General features: G+C 36.7%; 2 protein-coding genes across 2 annotated transcripts; one reads left to right on the plus strand and one right to left on the minus strand.

Annotated features, from left to right (window-relative positions):
* Nucleotides 1-96: 96 nt before the first annotated feature.
* jkamp (jnk1/mapk8 associated membrane protein) lies at nt 97-4,906 on the plus strand. Its single transcript, XM_082142363.1, has 7 exons — nt 97-230; nt 402-481; nt 1,263-1,417; nt 1,568-1,774; nt 3,354-3,535; nt 3,625-3,701; nt 3,806-4,906. Exons 1-7 carry the CDS (start codon nt 227-229, stop codon nt 4,022-4,024), a joined length of 924 nt encoding a protein of 307 aa, XP_081998489.1. The 5' UTR covers nt 97-226; the 3' UTR covers nt 4,025-4,906.
* Nucleotides 4,587-18,101, minus strand: ccdc175 (coiled-coil domain containing 175). Its single transcript, XM_082142328.1, has 19 exons — nt 17,944-18,101; nt 17,681-17,766; nt 17,080-17,191; nt 16,825-16,960; nt 14,423-14,651; nt 14,221-14,343; nt 14,011-14,120; nt 13,845-13,926; nt 10,191-10,327; nt 9,991-10,101; nt 9,831-9,902; nt 8,797-8,932; nt 8,590-8,718; nt 8,323-8,461; nt 7,865-7,944; nt 7,135-7,287; nt 6,942-7,044; nt 6,807-6,850; nt 4,587-5,525 (listed from the first exon to the last, which is right to left on the minus strand). Exons 1-19 carry the CDS (start codon nt 18,008-18,010, stop codon nt 5,376-5,378), a joined length of 2,199 nt encoding a protein of 732 aa, XP_081998454.1. The 5' UTR covers nt 18,011-18,101; the 3' UTR covers nt 4,587-5,375.
* Between the last annotated feature and the right edge of the window lie 2,675 nt (nt 18,102-20,776).

A 20,776-nucleotide genomic window follows, 5' to 3' on the forward strand; every position in this document is an offset into this window, starting at 1 on the left:
GACTGTCAAATGCATTTACACACATACTATCTAGATTCTAGAGTACATCTGACCAGCGAGTGGCGCTGTCAAACAATTCACCTTTTAGCAACACGTCCCACATTCACTTGAAGAAGAAGAGTGTGTTTATTCTTCCGGTTTCTGTTGCGTCGTTTAGATTGTTGCGGTTTAAAATCACTAACCAACAAACTGGGCCTATCGATAGCTTTGTAATGCTGCATATGACATGGGTATGTTAAAACGAAAAATATTTCTTGCAAACAACTAATGACAATATCTTATTGGTTTTCTGCTGTTGATAGAATCGCTAGTTTACTGCCATAACAACACACTGCAAATTACTATCTATATTTTGAATTAAAGGATGTTTTTTAATGATGTTTCTCTGGATGTTAATGCAGCTGTATCAATGAGCTCCACTTGTCCTGGGCTGTACTGTGGAAGGACCATCATAAATGAATCCATTGAAGGAGAATGTGGGGTAAGTGCATCATATTCATGAAATCGGTCTGAATAAAACACAGATTGCGTAACTGCCTGATTACAATGGGTAACGTTACTCATGCAAGAGGTCATATTGACACCACAGTTGTGTAGTGTATATATGCACCCTGCTGTGCATTTTACTGGTTCACACTTGTGTATTTCTGTAACACACTGCATTAAGGTTTCATTTATTAACATTACTTAAAGACTCCCTTTGGTTAAAAATCAAGCTTTTTTAGTTAACATGCACTAACAATGGACAATACTTCTACAGCTTTGTTTTAGGGGGTCCAATGAAAAGTCTAGAGAAAAACTGTTCTAAATGAATAATAAAATAACAATAAATGACTATTAGATTAAAAATAAATACATTAACAGTACGTTCTTAATAGTGAGTAGAAAAAATGTATGATAATGTAACTTAATAAAAACTATTTTTAGATTTATAATATACATTTTCTAGTATATAAATTGGGTGTTTATAAAAGATATTTGCCTTTTTTACACAAGGATGATCATATTTAGGGGTTCATGGGATCTAAAATATTGAAAACCTGTGTTAGATAATGCATTAGCTACTGTTAACAAATGAGACCTTTACCTTTATTTCTTTATAAGTCCATTAGTGATTCCTAACTGCAACAGCTGTCACCTGGTCATTCGGGAACAGTTCTGCTGCTTGTACTGATATGTACAGGTCTATGATTGCACAGTTAGTGGTGTTTTGCGGACTGTATATATTGTGTTCATAACCTTTACCGTTCTCATTTATAAAGGTCTGTCCTCGTGGCCAAAGGACAAACCTAGAGAAGATCTGCATGAGATGCACTGGCTATCCTGAGCTGTATGACTGGCTGTACCTGGGCTTCATGGCGATGCTGCCTCTGGTCCTGCACTGGTTCTTCATTGAGTGGTATTCTGGGAAGAAAAGGTAGTTGGCAAAATTTATTGTGCTAAACAATAGTAAGATATATGAGGCAATATTATTGTGTGGATCTGATTTTGTTTTGCAAAGCTATGCCTTAAACTTTGATAATGCATCTTTCCAAAGTAACTAATGCTCTCCTAATGTCATCTCCAGTTCTAGTGCCCTTTTCCAGCATATCACGGCCCTGTTCGAGTGCACGGCAGCTGCCGTAGTGACTCTGCTGCTCAACGACCCCGTCGGCCAGCTGTCTATTCGTTCCTGTGAGGTTAAGATGCTTTCTGACTGGTACACCATGTTGTATAACCCCAGTCCCGACTACGTCACCACGCTGCACTGCACGCAGGAGGCTGTGTTCCCTCTGTGAGTGCCCTTTACATTTGATTTGATTTGAGGCTCCAGTTATTTCTGTTGGTTTCCAGGGGTGTAACTAGAGCTGCGTGATTCTGGATAGATTGAGAATCACAGTTTTTTTGTTTGTTTGTTTAAGACAAATCACGATTCTGAATAGACAACTAAACAATAACATAATTTACTAGAGGTTCTGATGAAATTGCTGCAGTCTATTTACATTTTTTAAATTAATTTGAATTATTATTATTTTTAAATCAGTCTGAATGAATGATCCATTTGCAGACTTAATTTGCTTCATTACTGGATGAATCAGTGTTTTTGAACAAATCTCTTGAATGAGTGATTCAATGATTCAATTAAATACGCCACCTACTGGTGTAACGGTGTAATTGATACAATCTTTATTCGAAACCTCAAGTTACTTTTAAGGGTGATTTACTCTTTTGATACGCTACCGTAGACATCAGTGTTTATTTCCGAAATATCAACTTTTATCCCAGTACTTCTTTGTTAATGTGAATTATTGTCACACAGAAATAATGATACTGTATGGCTGTTTGTGAAGCTGTTTCATTCCTATACATGACCACTAGTGCAGTCTCTGACTCCGAGGCATCGCCGTACTTGTGAACGGTTCAGTAGACATGGACAAATTGTTGTCATTTAGGAATAAGATTGTGTGGGTGTTTGAATTGAGATTGCGATCTTTTAACGATTAATCGTGCAGCTCTAGGTGTAACAGTACACTCATGTCAAGATTCGGTTTGATACAATACTGATCTCACGATACTCTCATGATACTTTAAACAGAGCCAAAATAGAGTTAAAATGTTTGCTTTTTTCAAAGACATGATAAACGGTTAAGAAAATGTATAGTTCATTATTTTAGACACATATTCTTACATGTCCCTGACTGCATATATTTAAAAAGTTGTAAATATTGTATATTAAGTAATGTATTTAATTTTTTATTTATGAATAATAATTTATATTGTTCTTTCAAAATTATATGTGCTCATTAATGTCTAATTACTTCTTCCAACTAATCAAGTATTCTCGTGAGCATAGAATCTGCCATTTAGAATACATATGAGCGAGTCGCTCGAATGGCGGCAGCCATGTTGCACCTCCATCTTGAAAATATATTAGCCAAAGAGGGACATACTTGGAAATTCAAGCTTCGCCCTTCACGTTTTTACACTCAGTCGCCACGTGACGAATGCGAGGGGGAGATTACTCGCGACTGCCGGCAGATTTGAAATAATACGGCCACTGTAGTTAAAACGCCCTCGGAATGGGAGGAGCTAGAAAGTAATATTCGGTTGGTAGTCATATACAATTTCACCTCTAGATGGGAGAAAATTCTACACAGTGTAGCTTTAATACCAGGTGGAAACGGCTTCTTCGATTTCCGGGATATTGTATGTAATTTGAGGGCATCAGGCAGAAGCTATAAATATGCGGGAGACTCCCGGAACTCCCGGGAGAGCTTTTTTTATTGCGAATTTGCGATACATTGTGACCCAATACATTATTACAACCCTATTTCTTTCTGATTCCCTGTTTTTTTGTTTGTTTGTTTTTTCAGGTACACCATTGTGTTGATCTACTACGCCTTCTGTCTGGTTTTCATGATGCTTCTGCGGCCACTTTTGGTTAAGAAGATTGCATGTGGCTTAGGCAAGACGGATCGTTTCAAGAGCATCTACGCAGCGCTGTACTTCTTCCCCATCCTCACTGTCCTGCAGGCGGTTGGAGGAGGACTTCTTTGTGAGTGTGTTTTTGTTCTTTTTTAATGAACATTTGAAAATGTACCTAGTTGACATTTGTGTTTTTATATCTCCCTCATATGTTATCAGACTATGCATTTCCATATATTATTTTGGTGTTATCGTTGGTCACGTTGGCAGTTTACATGTCAGCTTCAGAGATACAGGTAAATATATTTATGCACTATATGTTTTTTATTTGTGTCGCAGTGCTTTTTTGTTCATGTTCTTTGACAAATATGTTAAAATATTTGTGGCTTCTCTCCTGCAGTCTTTCAAAAACCTTGTGGCTAAGAAGAAACGCCTCGTGGTTCTCTTCAGCCATTGGCTCCTCCATGCATACGGTATCATTTCCATATCCCGACTGGATAAACTGGGGCAGGATTTGCCTTTGTTGGCTCTGGTGCCCGGACCCGCTCTCTTCTACCTGCTAACGGCCAGGTTCACAGAGCCGAACAGAATTCTGTCAGAGGGTGGGAATGGACACTGATGTCACTTCCTTTGTAGGAGAATCACCTTCCCCACAAACCTGCATGTTAGAGCTGCATGCCGTGGAGCAACTTTTAATTTAATAACACCTTTGGCATGGACACCGAAAAGCCATAAACAAAACATTTAGTTATTACTCATGATATCTTGCCATAAAGTTTTCTGTTACGTCTGTGAATATGCTTTTTTTTTTTTGGGAGATTTGGGAGAAACGGAGATTTGAATCCTGAAAGCGAGTTTTGGAAAGTAGTCAATGTTTTTGTAAATTGATTGTAACCTAAGTATATATTATTCATTATAATTTGTAATTTGTATCTATTGTCAAGAATAGTTACAAATCAACAATATTCGGCAATGTATTTTTTGTGTGATTATATATATGAAACAGCTGGTCTGTGAATTTCTTGAGTGCCCTGAAGTAATGTTAACCATTTTCGTATGACAAACTTTCTTGTGCCAAATATAATTGTATGTATTTCCGGTTTCTTTTCATGTGCGGTTAAATCATAGCTTAACACTATAAAAGGAATATCTTGACAAATCATATTTGCATGTTATGAATGTTTTGCTGCTGAATATGTAAATCTGCACACACATTGTATTGTGAGAATAATTCTATGTAGTTTTCAATGTTCTCAGACACTCATCCTCACCACTTGACTAAAGATTTTTTAAACGTATATTTATAAGTTCTACAGGTATGTGTGGAATATAACAAACTGATTAGAGACATTATTGTTTTAAACAGTTTTATTGAACATGTAATTTAATATGTAATGATGTTTTACATGTTGGTGGTGAGTTACGTTCATGGCCATCAGATCTATGAAAATGAACATTTGTCAACCGTGTTTGACTTGTTGAATAAATTATTGTGACAGATTTTTGCATAGATGTGGTGTTTTTTTTAACGGTACTAACAAAGCAAGTGTTAATTTTTTTCAGCTTTCAGAGTCATGGAAATTAATAACATGTTACACTAGTTAACGAACTAACAATAAACAATACAGTTTTTTTTTCATCTTAGTTGATGTCATGCATTTAACAGTAAATTTTTTAAATCAAAAGTTGTATTTATTAACATAAGTAAACGCATTGTGAGCTAAAATGAACACGATGAACGATGGTATTTTATTAACTATCATTATCAAGGATTAATACAAACTGTACAAACTATTTGTACCATTTTTACTAATAATCAATATAAATGTTTCTAGTAAGACATTTCAATGTGTCTCTAAGACATTTCAAATCAGCTAGAAGTTGCTTGTAAAGATTGAAATCTCGGTTGGAAATAGTGGAAATGCTGTTCCATATTAATATAAAGTGTAAATGTTTATTTCCTGGCTTTTCTAGTTTGGCTTCTCTAACATGGAACTCATCCCCACTAACTCTTTCTCCAGCCTGTTGTTGACGTCACTGATGTGATGTTTTCTTTCTTGAATCCTTATTATGAGATTGTATATGCTCTCCACAATCTTCTGGTCTTGATCTGCAGATTCCTAATATAAAAGACTTGTGATTAGTTCATTTATTGTAAAGTAAAGTTCATCAAAACATCAAGGTCAGAAAAGACTTTTCAATAGCCATAACATAAAACATGGAAGTTCATCTGTTAAAGGAACATTCCAGCATCTGTCGCCGTCCTTCAGTTTAAAGGAGAGCTTAAATGCAGGAACGTGCAGCTCTTCCATTAGACTTTCACTGTAAGTACATTACTTTAAACACAATTTTGTATTTTTATAACAAATGGAGGGAGAAGTCAAGTAATAATCGACAGCTATGGGGCGCCGTTTGTAAAGCGGCTCACGCTGAAAATAACAGCAACATTTTGTCACATTTAGCTTCAAACATCATTTAAAAAACTGGTATGAATTTTTGACGGTCACATTTTTAGCACATTTACAACAATATTTGTCAACTTAGAGATACTTTAAATAGTTCAATCTAAATATTAAATGTTACACCTAAATGTTAAATGTTAAATCTAAATGCTAAATCTAAATGTTAAATCTAAATCTAAATGTTAAATCTAAATCTAAATGTTAAATCTAAATCTAAATATTAAATCTAAATGTTAAATCTAAATGTTAAATCTAAATGTTAAATCTAAATCTAAATGTTAAATCTAAATCTAAATGTTAAATCTAAATGTTAAATCTAAATCTAAATGTTAAATCTAAATCTAAATGTTAAATCTAAATGTTAAATCTAAATCTAAATGTTAAATCTAAATCTAAATGTTAAATCTAAATCTAAATGTTGAATCTAAATCCGGTTACCGGCATTTTGAATTTGCATATTAGTTAAATATTTAGTTTCACCCGAAACATTTAGATGCAACATTTAGATTTAGATTTAGATTTAACATTTAGATTTAGATTTAACATTTAGATTTAGATTTAACATTTAGATTTAGATTTAATATTTAGATTTAACATTAAGATTTATTATTGAGATTTAGATTTAACATTTAGATTTAACATTTAGATTTAGATTTAGTATTTAGATTTAGCATTTAGATTTAACATTTAGGTATAACATTTAATATTTTGATTTAACTATTTAAAATATCTCTAAGTTGACAAATATTGTTGTAAATGTGCTAAAAAGTGACCGTCAAAAATTCATACCAGTTTTTTAAACATTGTTTGAAGCTAAATGTGACAAAATGTTGCTGTTATTTTCAGCGTGAGCCGCTTTACAAACGGCACCCCATAGACAGCATACCAACAGTGATGTTGATTGAGCTTAATTTGCATATTTTGCTTGTTTTCTTGTACCTCAGTAAGCAGCACATCTGTAGTCCAGGTGTCTATTAGACTCTCTAGGGATGGAAAAGACACATGATTGGTCCTGGATCATTATACTAAGAGCACAATAGTTTAAAATGGCTAAGTGATTGTCAAAAGACTCACTAAAGAGGGACTGCTTTCCCTCCGTCATCCACTTGGCCTCCTGCATATACTTTTCCTTGTCTTTCTCTGCACCCAATATTTCCTCCTTCAATTGTTCAATGCACTGCAAGTACAGAGCTGTTAGAAAGCACTGCTGCAAAAACATCTCAAGCGATGTGCTGATGTGTCTGTGCTGATTAGCTCAAGTTTTCACCATATGCAGACGACTGTTTTCCATCTGAACTTGCTCAAGCATGACCCTGTTCTCATAGATGCTTTTTTCCACTGCACTGATCACTGCAGCGTTAGAAGTTAACATCTCCATATGCTTGGCCCTCAAAGTCATCAATTTTTTCTTCAGATCATCCTACATGGCAGCAAACATACAAATAGACTCTAAGGCAAATAGACTCTACATACACTAATCCGGATACATTTGAAAACGCATATTTTTCTCTACATTTTAGGCTTGCCTAAGCCTAAGATGTTGTTTTTGTCCTGCAAAAACTTTTTAGAAAATGCTTTCCCAAGTGGATAAATTTGAAAACGGCATTGTAGTGTGAAAACAGATGTATTTGAAAACAATTACGTGTTTAGTCATGTGATGCACACTGAGATCTCTGTTTATACCAGTATGTGCCTGCTATCCCAGACAGCAACATAGTATCGGGCCAGATCTGTCCCACATCTGGTACATGTGGAATCCACCAAACATACTGTTTTTCGCCTAGTATATAATATGGAAGGCGTGGTAGGCATATTCGAACATATTCGTCAGTGTGGACGACAACATTTTGAAAAACACATGAAAATGCTAGAGTCGTTGAAGAGAGTTTTTTAAACAAAAACGGCATTTTCAAATCTTTCCGGATTAATGTAGACGTAGCCTTAAACCATCAATTTAGCACACCATTTGGAAATGTGAATTCTGAGTAAATATTAACTTTGGGTTGTAGGAGAGCCGCAGTCTGCTTTGTGAGCTTCTGAATAGAGAGCTCAAGATTTTTCTTTTGGTTTTCCAACTCTGGTAAAAAGGGAAAAAACACAAAATCCTTTCAAAAACATCTGAGTTAACCTACAAGTGCCATTCAATTTGACCAAACATCAATTTACTGTGCTATGCTAATCTCTATTCTTTCTCATTTCAATAATTTGCAATTATAGACCCAGACAGCAACATACTGCTGGCCAAGATCCGGGCCACATCTGGTACATGTGGATTCAACGCCTACCAGATATGGGACGGATCTGGGCCGACACTATGTTGCTGTTTGGGGAATGACCCAGTATTGTAAATAATATCTCATAAAGAAACTGACATTTGAAACACAACACTAGCTGAGAAACAACAGGTGAAGTGAAGTGTTGAGCTACATGAGAAGAATAGAAATGAAGCCTGTACCTGTTATGAGGTTCTTTAAAGTCTGATGTTTGAGATGGTCAATGTCTAACTGAGACTCCACTGCCTCTAAAACCGACTCCTTGACCTTGAGCTCCTGCTCTTTCTCCATATGAGCTTGAGCGATCGTTTCTGCATCCCTCTTTTGAATCACAAGACATACATTTTTAGTTTACAGATGCAGTTATGCATGCTTAGCTAAACCACATCAATCTTGAAATGTTTTATTGAGCTTATAATAAGTATGCAAATATGGATTTTCTCTTGTACAGTGAGCTGTAGAATTTCATGCTGGTTGTTCATTTCCAGTTGTTTTCCCTCCTCCTCAGTGTTGGACAGCTCTTTAGTAAGATCCTCTATCACTGAATTCAATAATATATGGTCTTGGAGTTTCTTTTCCTGCAAAACAACAGCATGTTTAGATACAACTATGTCTGTTTGTATTGCCACCACTACTGATAAGTGATTCTGTCAGACCTCCTCGAGAAGCTCTCCATATCTCTTCTCTGTTTGTTCGATGGATGCATTCATCTTCCTTACATACTCCTTGTGTTCCTCTTTTAGAGTTTTGAGAGACTGACTCATTTTCTCTCTTTCAGCTTCAATTACTGCCCTGGGTACAAATATGTTAATGTCATAATAATGACCATGTTAAGCCTTTACACGCCATTGATGGAATTTCCGAAAATACATGCTTTCACTGTTATATGGTAGGGGGCGCTATTAGACATCTTCTGAAAGAGTACAGAAGCTCCGGATCAAAACACAGACGAAGAAGAAGCATGTGTTGTAGTCTTTGACAAAAATGTGATATTCTCTTTTTTTTTTATGTTGCATTTTTATGGAAATTATGGAACTTTTTTTGTTTTGTTTAGAAGCAGAGACTCAGTTCTTTCTTTTTATTCATAAAACACAATTTTCTGGGGGCCATGAAAGTTTTGTGAAAATTATCAAAAACGTTAATGATTTGAGGAGATAACATAATTTATTGATTTCTCATGGTCAGCTGTCTAATGATATTTAACAAAATTTGCAGATCATATTAAACATGTTTAAAAAAAAAAAGTTTATTTAACCACATATTAAACATGAATTAAACCATTTGAAATGGTATTTTTAATATCTTGTTAATAAAATTTTCTCCTATATTGCAAATAGTATTGCAGTATTGCAGTATTGTTGTCTTTTATTCGTCCCAGATAAAATACCTAAATATCTTTAAGATCACCTGACGTGAAAAGCAGAATAAGAATGCAGAAATTAATTTATAAACCCCAGATAAATGGAGAAAAAAACCACTGCCAATTGTATAATAAAGAGAAGCTTTACTCAAGATAAACTGCTTCTTTTATTTAGAGAGTATATAAAGTTTCTCTTTATTATCCAATTAACAAATTTACCTGGGGTTTCTCAAGTATGTTTTTCAGGTTAGTCTTCCATAGAAGATAGATATAAGTATATAAGAAGTATATATCATCATAAGTAATATTAAAATAACATGTTAGACAGACCTGATCATTTTCTGTTTGGCCAATTGACCTTCCTGTTCCTCATGAGTTTTTCTGAACATATCTGCACTGATTCTGAGAGACAACCATTCAAATAAAGGTATGAAACAATTTAGTTGTAATGTAGTAAGACAAAACCATAAAACAAAAGACAGGGCCATACATGTTAGCGTCATGAAGCTGTCTCGTCTCTTCTTTCATGTTTTTCATTTCAAATCTACATTTGGCAATGGATATAATGTCTTCATCATGTCTCAGTTTATTCTCCTCTAACCTGGAACAAAACAATCATTTTAAATATACATTTCAAGTTAGTCATCAGGATGAAGCAAAGAAGAAAGAGGACTAAAGAGACAAATGTACCGTTTGGACAGACTGTGTTTTTCAGCAATCATTTCATCTTCCTTTTTCCTCTGAGTGCTGAAGATGTCTGACAGTTTAGCGTGCCGCTCTGATAGAGCAATTTCCACTTCTTGTTCCTCCTTGATCTCATTTTCAATCTGAGGAGAAATCACAGCTCCTTACTCTGTCTCAGACTTCACCCTGCTCTTTACAGATGGCTTAGATGGGCAATCCAAGTCACCCCAAAATCAAACCATTTGAAGATCTATTATATTAAATATTATATAAAAATAAAATATTAAGTAATATTATATACATGAAAAACATTATGTATTAAAATAATACATCATAAAAAACAAAACAATATTTATATATAATATTTTTGCATAAAATAAAAAATATACGTTTTATTACTGTAAAATTCAGTATACACCTTATTGATGATGTATACCAGGGTTCCTCAAACTCGGTCCTGGAGGGCCACTGTCCTGCACAGTTTAGCTCCAACCCTGATCAAACACACCTAGCTGTGAGTTTCTAGTGATCCTGAAGACATTGATTAGCTTGCTCAGGTGTGTTTGATCAGTGTTGGAGCTAAACTTGGAGCATCAAGTTCAAGGCACTGACGCTTGCTTACAGAACTATCACAGGCTCAGCTCCCTCCTACTTTCACTCACTCCTACGAGTCTACATCCCTACCAGACACCTACGATCGGTCAACGAGCGACGTCTCGTGGTTCCATCACAGAAAGCCACAAAATCACTTTCCAGAACATTCTCATTCACAGTTCCATGCTGGTGGAACGCTCTCCCCACCCTCATCCGGAATGCAGAATCCCTGACAACATTCAAAAAACAGCTGAAAACCAATCTCTTCCGTGAGCACTTAACCTTATATAAAAAAAAATAAAAAAAAATAAAAAAAATTCCTTTCCCTTTGAAACATCACTTATCAGGCTTATGCTACTCTGAATAATACCTGAACTTCGTATTTTGAGCACTTCCTGCGTTGTTGTTGCTTTTGCCTCTTTATGATGACTCGCTGAATTTAGTCCTAATTTGTAAGTCGCTTTGGATAAAGGCGTCTGCTAAATGACTAAATGTAAATGTAAATGTAAACTCTGCAGGACAGCGGCCCTCCAGGACCGAGTTTGAGGAACCCTGATGTATACAATAAATAGACGAGCAGATGAGCCCATAAAATGAACGCAACGGTTAAATGGCTAAGCGTTTTCTTTATAATGGTTATCCATGGAAAAATGCTTAACGAGAAACTGTGTTGCAGTTATCTGCTTGCCTACAGTATATATGCTTCATCAATAAGGTGTATATTGAAATTGGTCTTTTATCACTGTCTTACTACATTATACTACATTAAAAATGACTGGCAGGCAATGAAGGAAAGCTTTTATTTGCCCTCCAGGTGGGTGTTCCTATAAAGGGTGATGTCATGTGAAAACTAGGAATACGTTTACAGGGCTCCAGACTAACTTTTTTTACTAGGAGCGCTGTAGCCCCTGACTGAAATTTTTAGGAGCGCAAGCAGAAAATTTAGGGGCACACCTTAAATCAGCTTGCAATGCAATTATTCAAATTTCTCCCAAAATAACTGTAATACTGACAAATTATTTAATAATAAATAGACTTAACGTAGAGATATTACAATGTGCAGTTTTATTTTAAGTTCAGATTTTTAAATAAAGTTTGCACAGCTCTAAAATTAGCTACACTTTATGGGCCTACTGATATATGAGAAAAAATATTTGTTATTAATCCTGTTTCTTTATTAAATAAGGTTATTAAAGGAACTGTTTTTATTACATTTACATTTATGCATTTGGCAGATGCTTTTATCCAAAGCGACTTACATTGCATTATCCTATACATTTATACATAGATATGTGCAATCCCCTGGGATCGAACCCACAACCTTGCGTTGTTAACGCAATGCTCTTACCACTGAGCTACAGGAAAGCATTATTAAGCATGTTTCATTTATAATGTTTGGACCTTTTACCAAATTTGACCTTTTTCGCACAGGTAAGTTTTGTTTTAGGGCCGGATTTACTAACAGCTTGCGCCAGCGCAAACCCTCTTTTGGCGTTAAAAACTACTGTCAGGATTTACTAAAGACGCGGAGTGAAAAATAAGCGCTGAAAAGGCGTGAACGGCTGTCCTTATTGCATATGCATTTGTAGGAGTTTCCCTTTCAGACGCCACATTCATTTGAGGACAGTATTTAAATGAATCACACAACTCGATTTAATAAGGTTTGCGCTAGTCAATTTACTGGTATTTGCACCATTATTTACCGGCAAAACAAAGCATGTCTTAAACCAGACGCTAATTCGCAGCGTTCTTGGTAGATTGCGTTTGTCATTATGGAAATTATCCGGTTGCGTCTTTGTTCTTTAATTTGCACGTCGTCAGTAGATCACGCGCAGAACTTTCCACTCCCATCGGCGCTTTTATGCTCACACGGTAATTTGCCCTGTTTAGTAAATCTGGCCCTTAGTGTTGTGTATATACCATTTTATTTGCTTGCTTTCTTTGTTTTCAAGTTTAATTTTCAAGTTTTAGTAATTTTGTTAAAGGAGAACTCGGCAACTCTAGCGAACTCTAGTCACTTCTTCGCTGATTTTTCCTTTTGTTGTCGCATGTTCTCCCCACGAGCTCCCCCTACAGCTGTGGGGGGGGGGGCGTATATTTCACAACACGGTCGTAAAAAACTCACTTGCGGCGGCCTCCTCCCCCTCTCTACCGCTGCTCATGTGCGTTTGTTTTGATCGGAGCAAGCCAACTGTATCGTGTGGAGCTATGTCTACCGAGGTGGGTCATCTGGTACATCATACATGCGTGTGTGTTCATGTCGAATTGCCGTAAAGCAATTCGTGTTTCGCGCTTGTTCTCGTTCTCGTTCTCGCTTCTCACGAGACTTCCAATTTCTATCTTGCCGGGACGGTAGTCCCCAAGTTGCAAGGTTGGTTTTCCGCCTGGGAACGCTGGGGGGAGCGGGGAAAGTCACCAATATCACCAGAACAGGTTGTTTAACCATCCAAATGAATTCTAGACAGTTTTATTAAGTTAAAAAAGTTACCAAGTTCTCCTTTAAATGCTTTTTTAGGGTTTTCTTAATTTCTATTTAGCTCTCTTTTATTTTTTTTTATTTTAATACATTTCAAATTTTAATATGTTTTAATACGTTTTTTCACATAATATTTATATTTTATTCAAGCTTTATTTCAATTAGCAAAAGTTTTCATTTTAGTTAAAAACAGTACACTGACAGCCTCTTGCATAACCAGTGTCACCATATACCGTTGCAAGGTAGGAAGGTAGATAAGATAGATGGATAGACAGATGGATGTTCAAATATCCAGACCAGGCGCACACCTATTGACTGCTTGAACTATATTACATCTAAGGGCAGTCCAGCACTCAGCTGTATTAAAGGTCATCTATGCACATTGTGTCTTTGAAGAAAAGCATTATAAAAAGCTCAATGTGATGGCAGCTCAGCGGGACCTGCCAGAGGCAGGAAATCGATGCTTCAGATCTGACATCTAAAGACTGAGATTTGAGGGTTTTGATCCCTTTACGAAAAGAGTGCATTAAACACGGGGCAGACATTCGTTTATTGTCAGGAGTTTTACAAAGATTTCTGCCTCTACTTACCTCTAACATCTGCTCCTGAATGGCCTGAACTTTCTGTTCAAATGCTTCTGCCAATTCAAGCAGTTCTCGCTCATGAAACTCCCTGTTGATTATTAATAACAAAGCTGATTTCTGTTGACCAGAGGTGAAGAAAACAGAAAAAGACAACTGTTTAGCAGTAAGTTACTTTTGTCGATCAAGTTCTTCTGTCTTACTGCTCTCCTCATGAAGCCATTCTTTGCACTTTATTTTAGATGCATTCAGTCCAGCAATGCTCTTCTCCAAGTGGGCGATTTGCTGAAACCAGATAAATGAATAAAGCCTGCCATACAAATCATCCCATACCAACATTATTGTATTATTGTTTTGGCATTTTACAACATGTGTAGATTCTTACGTTTTCGCACTGCGTGACTGTCTCCTCCTTGTCTTGGAGTTCTGATGTAATGATATCCAATTCCCTGTGTGTTTCTGCATTGATTTTTCTTTGTCCTTTAATCTTAAGAACAGTTTCATCTATCTAAACAGGGAAAATATGAATGAAATCCCAGCTTTTGAGTGAAAATCTATCCTGTTTGAAAAAAATATGCCCAGTCTACCTCCTTTCCTACAGTGCGTTTGCTCTCAGCAAATGTTTTCCTCTTCTGAATCATGTTTTCTTTTAGGTCCCGTTGGGCTGTTTCCACCTGGACAATTTTGTCCTTCAGTGACTGGATCTCATTCTGTTTTTCCGTAAGCAGTATTTTTGTACCAGCTTTTTTTGACAGCTGCTGATTCATCTGATCAACAGCATCTCCATAGTTTCCTTTAATGTTTTCTTTCTCCCGACTGAAATATAATGAAAAGAAAAAAGTGACATGTGAAGGCCAAGTATGGTAACCCATACTCAGAATTTGTCCTCTGCATTTAACCCATTCAAGTTAGTAAACATGGATTTTATCATTTGTTTGTGAGTTATTAATGCTAAAGTGTGTCATTTCTATAGCACCAAACAGAATCGCAAAAATAATGACTGTTTTCAAACAGTTTCCTCAAATGCTCATCATTGGTCAGACAAAAAAGACAGCCCCGACTTGAACGCCCTTAGGTGTGTTCGACTTGATATGATGTCTTATTAGCTCTTATTAGCAAAGTTCGGGAGAAGCACGTTCATATAATTAATCTAATCGTTTTGGGAGGAGCTCATCCAGTCATCTCAATTAACATCGAGAGGTATATATACAGCAGTTTTTTTTACCGCTGTTCTATGACAGTTTTCCAGCACCCCTCCACCACCCCATCTCCTCACTTACTAGTCCTATCCCAAACCTGGGATGGGGGAGTACTCTGGGTTCAGGCCATATTCCGAGCTTGGAGCCCTCTCCCGGACAGCACGCCAAATACACATAAATTACTACATCTGATTTCATGTACGTGTGAACTCGTGAACTAATTATATGTAAGTGTGAACTCGTGAAGTGTCACTTCGCAGACCAATCGACTTTCTAGAAATTTTGTCTGACTTAAAGGGATAGTTCACCCAAAAATGTCTGTCATCATTTAGGCCACATCCACACGAAGCCAGAGCTTTCCCTATCCGATATTTTTTTTTTTCGTTAAAAAAAAAAAATTCCGTAAACACGGCGTCGTCTCAAGAAATATCTGCGTACACACGAAACCACTGAAACCGACTCAAAACGATGTAGTATACATGCCAGACCAGTATGTGGCGCTGTAATTCTGCCTCAGACATACACTAAAAACGGAGAAGAAGACTTGGAGCTCGCGCATAAACCTTGCGCGCTGTATACAACAATAATATTAGGCACAGTAGCTTCTTTTTTTCTTTTTTCTTTTTTAATCAAGAACTTTGTTGAACAATATGAAAAACCATAAATGTAGTTGCTGCGACTTAACGGTGTCTGACTAGTTCACACTTGGTGTGATGACATCATCGTTTCGCAAAATATATGGAATTGGCCGTACACACGAAAACGCAAGGGCGGCGTTTTCAGATTTATCCACCTTGGGACCCGGTTTAAAAAAATAGCGGTTTCAGTCTCCGAAAACGCCGGATCCGTGTGGACGAAACACCAATACGATAAAAAATGTATACGTATACAGCGAAACGCGTCTCCGTGTGGACAGGGCCTTACTCACACTCAAGTTGTTTCAAACCTGTATGAATTTCTGTCTTCTGCTGACACAAAAGAAGATATTTTGAAGAATGTCCGTAACCAAACAGTTGATGGGTCCAGAATGGGGCCCATAAACAGTTTGGTTACCCATATTGAATAGCCATTTAAAAATGTTGGTGAACTATTCCTTTAAGATAGTGCAGACGCCATGTGACTATGACATATATTTCATCAAAGTAACGCAAGAGCGATTCGAGAGCAATTCTGCGCAGATCCTCCAGAGCGGCTGCACAAGCTCTGAAGACGACACAGCTGTTTCATGATTGGCCGGATTAACAACGATCACGTGTGTTTTGTGTTTTTTCTAGGGCTGGGGGAATTAACGCGTTAATCTTTGAGCTGGATTCACCGAATTTTCGGCCGTCAAATGGCATTTTCGGTTTTTGTCCGAAAGAGAAAAAAGGCCGAAAATTTAAGCCGCCCATCCGTGTTCTGCGATCAGGTTTCTCGAGCGGGTTTTTTCCGCTGCGTGTGTGAGCCGCGCTCTCCGTTCTGTATGTGTGTGCTTCATGAAAACACCCGAAAAGGCTGTGTATTTGACAAATATTATATTTTATCCACTTTCTCTATGATACAGTACGCAAACACTGCGCAGGCACCACTTTCCGGCTGTCCGACTTTATGTCTCCGTTTTCAACTCCTCCCCGACTGCAAGCGATCGGTTACATGCAGCCACAGCTGACGTCGAACACACCTATTGCTTTTACAAGAAAGTTAATGTTGAAAGAAATGTGCACATGCATTTCAGCTTAAAAAATGGTACAAATAATAATGGAAACTACATTTCCCATGATCCCCATGGGTCAACATGTTTGAAGACTCACAGCAGAACAGCATTTTCTAGTTCAAAGATTTGTTGCTTCTCCTCCATGGATTGTATGTCATCTACTACAGATTTCAGCTCAGACTGAAGTTGATTCAACAATGCAGCATTGTCTTCTCTAGCTGCAGCTACACAAGCTTCAAAAACAACAACAAACATCTTTAGGAAGTTACAGTAACCATGAGTTGTTGCCACAGCATTTAGACTTTTATTTCATGGATTCAACAGGTTTCCAAAGATTTGTGGATGAACTCACCTGACATTTCATTCTTGATTTCATCCTGTAGGTTAATATTTCGATGTCGAAGCTTGCTTGTCTCAATGGTTTCAACCTCAAGTTTCTCACGAGCTGTTTTTCTAGATGATTCCTACATAAGATTGCCACAGTGATACTACATTGATCATTCCTGTAATGCAGTATCTGAATTGGGTAATGTGTAACTTTAACAGGATGCTTTAATTGAGGTTCGACTGATTACTTTTGTTTGAAGCATTTTGATTGGAGAAAGGAAAATAAGAAGAAACACACACCGACGGTATGATGGCAATTAAAATTGCGACATCACTCAAACTAGTCATGAAATTATTTGAATTCACCCCTATGTTGACTAAATTTTGACAAAAGAAAACATCTGTTATTAATTCCATCTCTAAAAATTGTGAATTTGATCATTTATACTATGTTAAGAAAATGATTACAGGGCATTAAAATGTAACGTTACCGCAAAACAGAAATGACACATCGGATATGAGCCGAATATTGATATTGACACTTTTTTTGAAAACCACAGTAAAGAATGGACCAGTTTGGACGAGGACTCAGTTAAATATATGTAAATACTAGTAAATAACGTTACCAGCTCTTTAATGGCTTCAGCTGTCTCTCTCAGGTGGTGACTTGCTTCTTGACTAAAAGAAACCCCTTCTTCCCTCAGTCGTGTATCTGTAAGGTGTACATTAATCTACATTATTTCACTGAACAATTAAAACTCGATTCTTAATATGTATTAAATAAAGACAGGACATATTGAAATTGGTGTGATTGAAGCGATCCTAATATTTGCCACTAACGTTAGTTAGCGTATGAGTTTTTTTCCCCCTTACAAAGACAATTTCTTACCTAACTCGCCCAAATGTTCTAAGGCAATTCTTACAGCTGGGAAATCCGGTACCAAACAAGCCGCCATATTATTAAATATTATTTGATTTTTAAACGGGAAAAGGACGACAAGCGATTGGCAGAAGAGTTGAAAACAGCAGTTTGACTCGCACGCAGTTCATCTATGTAGTGTGTAGTGTGTCCTGCACACGTTGGCATGACGACCGCCACTCACAGCAAGTGCACAGACCCCCTGTGTCACCTGCATTTTCCTTATAAAATTGCAGCTTTGGAGTATGTAGAAAGATTATGAAGCAGATCTCAAAGTCTTACCCTGAGGGGTGTGTTCTACATGAAATCCCTTTACTATTCCTTATTTATTTATTTGAAGGAATATGTTCAGTTTGTATACTATTTCAAGAAAGATCATCCTATCTATTGCTAACGTTACTTTTTTATTTAGTTATTTATTTTAAAGTATCCTGTTTTAATAAGTATTTCTTTCTTATTTTCTTTAAAAAGAATAAATAAATATGATTTATTTATTTAAATAAGAAAAATGTGTGGATTTAAAGTCTTACAGAATGTACAGTTACAGTTCACACAGAACGTGTTTTTTTACCGCTATTTTACCATTGTCTTTCAATGTAAACACACACTAGACAGACATCTTTAACCGTTGCACTTGTTCTGCAACGTCTCGCACATGAGAGGACATTCTAAAAACATGGCGCTCAAGTAAAAAAAAAAAAATCAACTTTTAAAGTCACCATGAAATTAAAATTGAAGTTTTTTGGCTTTTAGTATGAATACAGCCTTCTGTTATCTATGAGGTAGTGTTTCAAAACAATGACAAAAAGCGTACCGCCCACATTATAAATATGGCACATAGTGCTCTATATAGGGGATTGGGAACGATTCAGACAGTGTAAATATGCTTTCCATTGGGGTGAATGAAGTCTGGTTTCACGTTAGTGTCACGCGAACACACAGTCTGCTCCGGTCCAGAGACATGATAGCACAGAGCGGATCATGTGCTCGAGTTGGCGCAGACCACAAAACGTATCAGACCCATTTGAATTCTGCACAGAATGCTGTATTTTAAAGCGATATGGAGAAGATCAGGAGGAGAAAGGGTTAGAGATTAGGAGGAAACTGCAGCTTTATCAAGCTCAACAGCTCTGGCCAAGCTGTGATGTAAACAAAATTCTATTGGCTATTTTAAAAAAAGGGGAGGAGCTGATCAATATGTCAAGTCAAGTCACCTTTATTTAGGCTATATAGCGCTTTTTACAATACAGATTGTTTCAAAGTAGCTTTCCAGTGATAACAGAAAAATAATGCAACAAAGTTTGTTTCTGTTGTACAGCAGATCTAGAAGAAAAGTTCAGTGATGGCTAATTTTAGTTGTAAAAAGGTTATTAATTTACTTAATTTATATAGCCGCTCTGCAGAAAACAGTGATGTCATCGTCCAGCTTAGTTTAGTTCTCATATAATGGAGTCAATATCCCACCCTGTCTTCCTATTTCAGCGGAAATTTCCTCAACACATTGAATAAGGCTGTGGGTTTAAAGGCACTTCAGTGGACCTTTAAAAAAACGTGTCTCTAGACCTTATGCTTTTTTTCGTTCCACTGACCTGCATCTCTCGTTTTTAACAGCAAAAACACATTCTGTGTGAACCTGGCACACAGAACTGAAAAAAAAAGAAGTATTGTGGCACCAAAATACTATTGTTGCTATTGTAAAATCCATCTACATGTCTACAATAAACAGACTATATAAAACTATGGTTATGGTACATTTTTGTATTATTATTATTATTATTTCTCATGTGGAAGCTGGTCAGGATATCAGTCAAAGCATCGTCATTGATATGATTGCTAATCCTTTGTATTACAGCACTGTAGACAGGATGTGCTTTGATGGATCACAGAAGTAGCTGAATCAGTGCTTCTTTTGAGGGCCTGTCTGAACCTGATACCCTTTTGTAATCTTCTGAGACAGTGAAAGGAAAGGGGGTAGTTTGATGTGGTTCATCAACTCTTTGAGAGTCTGTCCTTTTTAAAATGTCCATTAGAGAGCACTGTTGGTCCTTGTAAAACAGTAGACAGTGAGCCCAACGTCCCTGACTTGAAATGCAATTAGAATGGGCTGGAACTGCAGTGTTGCTATTGATTTCTTTACCACAGCATCTAGAAAATATTGTGTGTATTTTTTATTTCTTTTCACAATGTATGGAGTTTCTGTCTCGGTGCAAGGCTGCAGATTTGAGTCTACGAGTTCATACGCTTAGGCCAAAATATATCAGCAAAAGTCTATTATACACCTATAATTGATTTTCACAAGATAATGTTTGTATTAGTGCTGAGATGGCAATCCACAAGTTGCTACCACAGTCTTTGTACACTGTAACAAAAAATGAGTCGAATCTTGTTTAACTTGAAAATTGCTTAAATTATTTTTATGAGCAATGTAAAATCAAATGTTGTCATAAATTATTGATCATATAATTTTTTTTACAGTGTACCAACAAAGGATGATATTCAAAAACATACTCCGAATCGTGCAAATAATTTGTTTCTGAAAGACGAGTGCTTTGTAATGATCTTCACCTTTCAAATCTAAAAAAAAAGTAGAAACATCAATAATGCTATAGTCTGGCTGAATGAGATTGCACTCGTTTTCATCTTTCCCAGTCTGAAAGTTAGAGCTCCCTGCCAATGCAGTTGAACTGGGAAACGGTCCAAGCAGAGTGATTTTAATTGGACAGAGTTCCAACATACTAGCTGATGTGGGCAGCAGAGTGAAGGGAAGAGGCGAGGCCCATAGTTGAGCTTGTGATGGGACCTG

This window comes from Leuciscus leuciscus, assembly GCF_965113295.1.
Source record: "Leuciscus leuciscus genome assembly, chromosome: 17".
Lineage (NCBI taxonomy): Eukaryota > Metazoa > Chordata > Actinopteri > Cypriniformes > Leuciscidae > Leuciscus > Leuciscus leuciscus.